The sequence below is a fragment of the Mizuhopecten yessoensis genome, unplaced genomic scaffold, assembly GCF_002113885.1.
Source record: "Mizuhopecten yessoensis strain PY_sf001 unplaced genomic scaffold, ASM211388v2 scaffold3689, whole genome shotgun sequence".
NCBI lineage: Eukaryota > Metazoa > Mollusca > Bivalvia > Pectinida > Pectinidae > Mizuhopecten > Mizuhopecten yessoensis.
Genome location: NW_018405170.1, coordinates 568,960 through 577,970, shown reverse-complemented (window position 1 = coordinate 577,970; position 9,011 = coordinate 568,960). Strand labels below are relative to the sequence as shown.

The window sequence follows — 9,011 nt, the reverse complement described above, 5'->3', positions numbered from 1 at the left end:
AAAAAATGTATTTTACAATTTTAATCTTTATTGATGTGTTCTCATTATGTTCAAGATTCATCCAAGTGAAAGCAAGCACACTTATTAGAAGACTATCAAGCTAAAAGTCCGAGGGTCTGCGAAGGTCATCAGAACACAGCGTTCTTCTTCCGGGTATGGACAGATTTAGACGGATTATGTGTCCGCTTCACCAATAAACTGTAATAGCCTCAGAGAATTACCAGGACTTTCAACCAAGCGCGGAAGACTCATTTCGAAAATAAATTGAATCTTGCCAATCCTTACAATGTGCCGCTTCTTGAGTCAGGCATGCGGGGGGTTTCATTCTTTGAGTTTGATTTAGTTACGGAACGCCACATAAACATGTGTCTGAGAACTATTAATGATCAGGTAAAAAGTTAATCTGATTTAAACTTTTTGGAACCAGACAAACTTGTGTAAGGGCTCTGCCAAATGCTCCATTTATATGAGAATTCAATAATGTCACCGATTTGTTTCTCAAATATCTACACAGCATTTACATCTAAGTTGTTAAATTATTCAGATATACGTCACCGAGTGTAAACTGAAACACACAATTTTCCACGGGATGTAATCGTAACGAGGCCGTTTAGACATTTTCGTACATCACATTCAGCAATGATATTGAATACACAGCCGGCTATTTGAATTAGGATCCACGGTGTTATATATAAACAACTCCATGGTAAGAAAAACATTATCAAATAAGGTGTGACATGCGTTCCCACTAAATGTCATCAATATTAAACTTTAAAAAAAATATCAATAGTTGTTGTCATTTCCTACTTTAAAAGACGGCCTGGACTAATAAAAAAACAGAAGCAAAAACAAACGACTGCTTGTGTATATATATTAGGTTAACTATAGCTACTTATATTGTGTTCATGCTTAGTAATATTGTGGGGGGGGGGGGGGGTTTTTTTTTTTTTTTTTTTTTTTTTTTTTNTGTTGTTGCTGTGTTGTTTTCTTTTTTGTTTTCTTTTTTCATGTCTTTCGACTTAGATATTTTTAACAGAACAAAAACATAAAATGTGCCTTAAAAACTCATGTATCATAGCAGGATCTGTGTACAACATTTAAATGGGCAAGGGGATACAGAACAAAATCTATTAAAAATAGTTCATGCATATGCGATATGGAAAGGTGCCTATGTGTAGGTAACGTTAACATGGGACAGGGCGGTTCGAGACATCAGAATCTAAATAATAGAGCGATAGGTTTTTCAAGTTTGAACAACGCCTCAAGTCTACGGACATAAAGTCATATCCTGTATCTAAAACTTTATAACGTTTTTATCTCAAATTCTAACCATTTTTTAAGGTGATCGGGTTGCGCAGTGGATAACGCAGTTGCCTTTCACCAAGACGGCCGGGTTGGATTCCCCGATCGGACATGGAAAGGTATGGGGTTACATGTTCGGATACGTAGGTTTTCTCCGGGTACTCCGGTATCGGCCAAAAGTATGACCCCTGCGCTCTAACATCAGGGCTAACAAGAGTGATAAGTATACGGTTATAAAAATTTGTTTCGTAATTGTTTTAAAATATTTAAAGTTTATATTCATATTTATAAAAAAAACAAAAAACTCCAGAGTAAATGGAGAGTGACCGGCCACGAGCCGAAAGAGGACAACCTCCTCTCTGATATCTTTCCGACGTGGCAAACAAGTTTTGAATTTTTCTTATAATTTAAAACGTCTGCTGCTACGTTCGCTGCTGGTCTCGGTGGATCTGAGTTGGTGCCATTCATATTGAATGGCATCTCGAATAATTGGGTAGAAATTTTTACATCAAAGTGGCAGTTCTATACTGGTATGTCGGTGATTAACCGCATATTTAGCTGCTCTGTTAGAATTTGCAATAACTTTCATTCCGATGTGGCTCGGAATCCATAGAAAAAAACGTTTTTTACAATTCTTTCAGATACTATATAGTCGAAGAAGGAGATTCGGTATGATTCTGTTTTTGTATCTCGAAATTGCAAACTGTTTAAGACAAATAGAAAGTCAGAAGAAACCATTGCCTTTTTAATGCAGTTGTCACATATAGGGTCGATGGCCGACCTATGGCGCATGTTTCTGCAATGAGGTGTCGTCGGGTAGTCGAATTAATGTACAAAGAGTAGAAGTATATCCCTCACAAGTACGTTGTCAATCAATCCTAATTACTATTCATACAAATAATGTTTTTTGTAAGGATCCCTGTTCCACTGCTAAAAACTGTCACTATGCCTGACTATTCATGACTATAGCTTGAATGAATATTATTTTGAAAAGAAAACCTTGCAGAGCTTTAAAAACAAAATCATAAAAACATGTTGAAAAAACAAAACATAACCAACAGCAGTATTCTGAGTGTTAAATTGAAGCCGAACCAGACCAAGATTTGACCTCTGAAGCTCAAATAGATTATTACATTCTGTAGCTGAGCTAGTTTGTCAACGGAAATGACCTGTCCCAATTGCACAACAGTTTTTATCAAAACCAAAATTAAGGGAAGGTAACTGTGCATATGAAAACCTCATGGATTCTCTAGTATCTTGCCTGCAATGGGACTGGTATGCTAATAGTGAAACACTTTTGGAAAGGGAGGAACAGGTACATATCGCGCAATCGGGAACCGTCGGCACTTTCCGTAAACGAGAAAAAGTTTTCCCGTTTACGGAAAGTGCCGACGGTTACCGATTGATTAACGCGAATGAAAAAAATGGATTTGCTTAGTTCATAGGTACTTTTCATGATAGGTACCTGGAGTGAAAATTATTCATAAAAATCGAATTCCATATATAACATATGCTTAGTTCATAGGTACTTTTCATGATAGGTACCTGGAGTGAAAATTATTCATAAAAATCGAATTCCACATATAACATATGGGGTATAAATTGTAAGTTCATTTAACAAATGCAAACAACAAAGGTGCATTTGATTGAAAAGCAAAGGGTTGTTATGTTTCCATGGTTTTGCAGTCTAAACAAACCTCAAAACATACTTATTTTGTGCTGACCAACCCATTCCTGCGCTTATGCAGCATATGGACTCCAATCGGCAGATCGGATATATATTGGGTATGTGTGGGTCGATCGATGCCAAATATAAGAATTTTAATAATGCGCCTCATGTTGATAAATTCCTCTCAGGTCTGTCTCTGTGCGGTTTTAGTTGTGTGTGTTGTATGTTCTACTATATTTGAAATTTGAAGCGCACATAGTAGTTGTGACATATTATAAGGGCTAGTAATTAAGGAGTTTTGTACACATCCCATTCGGTTTCTCCAACTTTTCGGCTACTAGCCTCGCCGATGAGCTGTATGGTGCAGTGTACGTTATTCATTTTTGGCATACTGTTTCTATAACCAAATTATTAAAGGTGCCACCACATGTTTGTGCTTGGCGTTCATCTCTCAATATACAAGATGGTAGACTCTGCTGGATGATTCCTTAGTACCCGGATGCTTACCGTATCCTTGGTATCCACAGTAAGTTCTGGAGTAGTCGCACGATTCATAATATCCACACTTTACCCTGATGTTATTTGAAATTAACTCGTACTTTTTTACATTTCGATAATAAGGGTTTTTATGTACCTCTCTATCTGTTTCAAAAGTAATTAAGACAATTTTGTATTACCGGTGAGTCCTAGAAGAACGAAACAAAATTGAAGGCACACGGCTAGCTTTTTGATACGTCTCGGGTCAAATAAAACCTTATTAATCATTAGGCTGATACATGTCCTTTGAAGATTACAATGGAGCGGCACCCGATCTCAAAGCCAGTCAAGTTTACCGTTACGCAAACGACATATTCTTTTGATGTACATCAAAGGGTCATAGCAAAATTGAAGACAAGCAGATAGCTGTTTGATTGGTCTCAGGTAAAAAAAACCTGACCAAACACTAGGCTGATACTTGTCCTTTGAACATTAAAAAGGAGCGACGCCTGACTTCAAAGCCTGTCAATGTTTACCGTTACGTGACCGCGAGATTCTTTAGATGTACATCAAAGGATCAAACTAGTCTTCTCGTCTCATCTTCAGGATGCTGCACACTGAGTCTTCAATATTTCTATGACATATTCCAGGGGTGCAGAGAGCGAAAGTGAGCGTAACGCTTGGATATCGAGGATGGGAATATCGTGGATGCGCTATACTAAGAAAGATAACTCCAATAAAATTGTCCCGCAATATTTAGAATAATAGTTTTATTGGTAATAACATAACTGTGATAACAAAAGCCTTTGTTTTACAGAATACGCAGACTTTTCCTGAAACAGAGCAACACATTTTGATATCGTAATCATTTACATAAAACAATGTGATTTTGACAGGCCAAGCGTTAAGCTATATGAAAAATTAGAAGTGCATAGCATGAAAACGGTGTGTGTGTGTCCGCCTACTTTCTATCTGTAGTCACATGTACACATGTGTCGGTATTAAATGTGTCTTAGAACTTAATATTGAGCCTATTTCGTCAACAACACCATCCATAGCGGAGCGGGCATGTCCGGTACGCCGGAGAATAGTCCGAAACGTGCATACTCTCGGAGATCCATTCTGGGTTAATTTTGAAGTCACGGTGAGGGACGTACTTTTTGTTGTCATAAAAACAGGATTTTGATGAGAATGTGTAAGGGTCGCGGTCATCCCAGACAGCAGGAGGCGCTTGGTAGTCGTTCGAAATGGCAAACTTCATACGATCTGGAACAACCCTGGATAAAATTAAAAACAAACGCATTATTATCAAAAAAATATAATATATAATAGGATTAACCGCAGATTTTATGATATTGTTAAACACACATGAATAGACAAGGGGTAAACTGCAACAGAAAAAAAGGCAACGCGCATTCTATTGTGTGAAAACCATGTTGATCGTTCAACGGGAGGTAACTCGAATGCTGTGTTCACCTTTCATATTTCGGTGATTTTGTATTAAAACCCAATTTTGTATTATGCAGAAACCGTTTTGGAAACAAATCCCGAAAATGCTAAGCATTCAGTGTGCACTGCATGCGTTAAACTGAACGAACTCAAACGGCTCCGGCGAAAAATACATAGTAAAGCGTAAACACCTAAGGACAAACCTTGGATTACTCCCCCACCCAAAATACTAAACACAAATAATTGTTTAACGGTAGATGAATCTCAAATGTTTCATCCCTGAAACTGGAAATGTGATCGGCAGTCTGAAACTGTTTAGGAGTGTTTTTATGTTCACCTTTACAGTTTAATAAGAAAACATGACAGACATCTCGTTAATACAAAACAAAAATCCTGAGGACCGTGTCTTTTCTAATGAAAATTTTAAAATTCAACTGATATGTTATTGTAACTTCATAACTTTTAAGATAATCCCACGTAGAACTTTAACTTTTCTTCATATGAATATAATTTCTCAAATGTTACTATGAATGTCTTTTTTTCGTGGTCCCTAATTTTGCGAATCAATTTTCGTGAGATCAATTTTTTCGCAGAATTCGAGCCAAGTGGCCATAGCATAGTGTGTTATGGTAGGAATGGCTTAATTTGTCTTTGATTTCGCAGGTTGTATTTTCGAGGTATAGATTATTTCCGTGAAAACCGTAAAAATAGAAACCCCTAGAATTTTTTTACAGTACTGTCACAATAAAACTTACTTCGTCACTTGTTTCTCCCAGAAATCCATACTTTTGGTAGCATAGTTCCGTTTTTTATTCGGTTCTATGAACTGTGGAATGGGATCAAATGTTCTGTTTAAGGCCCTGAAGGTTGGAAGCTTTACTTTAGATTCAAAAGGCTTTCTCCGTCTCGCCGGGCTTCTTAGCGGATGTGGGAACTCTGGGGGATTCTCCCTCCGTGTGGATCGTGGGGAGGGGGAGGAACTCTGGACCAATTGTGGAAGTGTGAGGGATCTCTGAAAGTCTGGTTGAGATTCCGGTTTCAAATGCTGTGTTACATAATCACTGTTATCTAGAGAAGAAAAATATAGTTTATTTAAATATTATTGGAGTGTCAAATGCTGATAGATGGCTTAAATGTTAAAGCGATATACTCAATGGAATCAATGAGGGGAAACGATTCAACAGAATGTGAAGTGTATATTTCCTAGCTATAACGGCCCAGATACAACAAAATGTGAAGTGTTTATTTCCTAGCCATAACGGCCCGAATAAAACAAAATGTGAAGTGTATATTTCCTAGCTATAACGGCCCAGATACAACAAAATGTGAAGTGTATATTTCCTAGCTATAACGGCCCGGATACAACAAAATGTGAAGTGTTTATTTCGTAGCTATAACGGCCCGGATACAACAAAATGTGAATTGTTTATTTCCTAGCTATAACAGCCCGGATACAACAAAATGTGAAGTGTATATTTCCTAGCTATAACGGCCCGGATACAACAAAATGTGAAGTGTTTATTTCCTAGCTATAACGGCCCGGATACAACAAAATGTGAAGTGTATATTTCCTAGCTATAACAGCCCGGATACAACAAAATGTGAAGTGTTTAGTTCCTAGCCATAATATATAACGGCCCGGATACAACAAATTGTGAAGTGTTTATTTCCTAGCTATAACGGCCCGGATACAACAAAATGTGAAGTGGTTATTTCCTAGCTATAACAGTCCGGATACAACAAAATGTGAAGTGTTTATATCCTAGCTATAACAGCGCGGATACACAAATTTGACACGTCAAACTAATAGTCTGTAATATCATTAGAAAGGTCAAAACATTAACAGCAGCTGTAATCTTCTTTTGAACTCGTTCTTATTGGTGTCATTAAAAAGATATTTTATTTGCGGCTTTCGAAAGCTGTTGTTTCGAGCGCATTAATGGTGTTGTAACGCCCCGGTTACATCATTTTGAAACTAGATTCTGTTTATTACAAGACTGATGCCACATGTATGTTTTGCGCTTTCAACGATAGCCTATATTTCTTAGTATTAATGGAAAAGAAATTAAAGTTGCTTTCAGAAATGTAAATATGCAGATTTATGAGTTGTAGCGCAACGAATCTTTATTTTACACGATTCCTTCTAAAATTTTCATCATTACATCCGATGACTATCAAAGAAGGGAGATATGCTGCTTACACATTCCTTTAATTTCATATTCGTATATGCTTTAAACGAGAAATTACAGAACTTTTAATTTTGTTAGAGTTATATCGTGACATTTGCTCTATATCAATTATGGCCCCCGCCCGTTACACGTCCGTATACGACATACTTACCTATTTAACTTTACATTTTGTTTTCATTTCCTCGAGAGAAACACGCCAGCTTTTTCCTGCTAATGAATTTTACATATCACTGATAATTCGTTAGCTTTTTTCATTCTATGTATCCTAATGGAAATTGACGATAACCCGGACATTTTTTTATCAAATCAAGATTCGGGTTTATAACCTTCGAATGTGTATCCTAAAACCATAAATTCAGTCTTTAGCAATCAGGTATGTTACAAAACCAAAAACAAAATGGCGCAAATTCACAAGATTAAACAAGTATTTACTTATTTTGCAAGTATTTCATTACTTTTGGTAAACGGAGATATAACTATTTATATGCTGTAGACTTCTTTAGAACAAACTGTGCTGTTCTTCTAGACGACTAGTTTGTGTTTTGTTTTCATATTTTCATAATTTAGTGTAGAACTTTTCAGGACTGGTAACACAAACTTTGTTAATATCTTTAACTTCCCTTTTAGAACTATTGACGATGTAGTATCTTTAAATACTAGTAATAGAAATATACTGTCCACGTCGATCGTATATACCCTCCTAGATTTGAAATCAAGGACACTATAGACTCTCCTACATCAGCCACTTACCTCTGTCTTACTTACAACATGACCAAAAGGGACAGCTTACTACTAAGCTGTACGATAACCGTGACGAATTTAATTTTCCGATTGTGAACTTTCCTTTTCTTGATAGTAATATCCCTGTTTCCCAATCTGGGCAGCTGATTTAGTATTCGTGGGATTTGCTTTTTCTGTTTTAGATGTCTCATAACATTGGGTTTTTGAGAGATGCGGGCTGATGAAGAGTATGATCTCATTAGGAAATATTGAATTTGTATTCCCTTGTGCGATAAGAATATCAACTTTTTCATAACGGCCATGAGTATGTTTGTTGTTGTTGTTTCCCCTTTCCTGATTGTCTCTTTGAGGACTTGATAAGACAATGAGTTGACCTAGATTTACATGGAGGGTGCCGGCGATGAAGCAGAAACGCTTATCCATAAGATTATTTACTGTTGTAAGCAAATACGGTCATGATCGACTTCCTGTTTAAAAGGAAAGAGGTCTTGGTATTACTATATGTAATGTCATGTTTTATAAGTTCCTAAATAAAAAAAATCGTCTTAGACCCTAATCTATCGCAGTAGGTAGGGGTATCGTATCTTTGAATGATGCTATAATATCATTAAGATAATTTAGAAAAGTGTGTCGAAACATGTATCAATTTATTCAATTTAACCAACTAAAAAAAAATATGGAAATAATGGACTAGTGTCCTTAAAATAAATGTAGTATCACATTAAGTTACCTTTTCGGTCTTTTGCAAATCCTGACAGGGCTCTGTGTTCCGCCTTCTCCCGCAAAGATAGCATGTCGACCGGTTCCTGTAACTATACACAATTTATATTGATTATATATATAATATACATCAGTAATAAACAACAATTCTGAACCTCGCCTAGTTCCGATATATTTGGTTAATACTCATTTCCTCCATATCTTTTATAGCTTTCATAGCGCTCATAACTGCTACAGGTTTCATTATTTTTATAACTCTAATAGCACTCATCCCTACATTAACTGCTATATATTTCTCTAATTCCATAATGTTTGCAGCTTTCAACATTCCTATATGTGTTGTAGGTTTCAGCACTCACAAAACTGCTACACTTAAAAACTTTCATCTCAACCATAACTGCCACAGTTTCAGTATTCACATTTCTAGTATACAATGAAGGTTTAAAAATTCATATAATTGATAG

General features: G+C 36.4%; 1 protein-coding gene across 2 annotated transcripts in view; it reads right to left on the bottom strand.

Annotated features, from left to right (window-relative positions):
- Positions 1-4,200: 4,200 nt before the first annotated feature.
- LOC110447950 overlaps positions 4,201-9,011 on the bottom strand; it is a 28,507-nt gene continuing 23,696 nt past the window's right edge. For both annotated transcript variants that reach the window (XM_021493949.1, XM_021493948.1), the window contains exons 2-4: positions 8,558-8,639; positions 5,653-5,965; positions 4,201-4,725 (exon numbers count right to left, since the gene is read on the bottom strand). In XM_021493949.1, the coding sequence (XP_021349624.1) occupies positions 4,488-4,725; positions 5,653-5,965; positions 8,558-8,621 (615 nt within the window). In that variant the 5' untranslated portion in view covers positions 8,622-8,639 and the 3' untranslated portion in view covers positions 4,201-4,487. The remainder of the gene's footprint in view (positions 4,726-5,652; positions 5,966-8,557; positions 8,640-9,011) is intronic.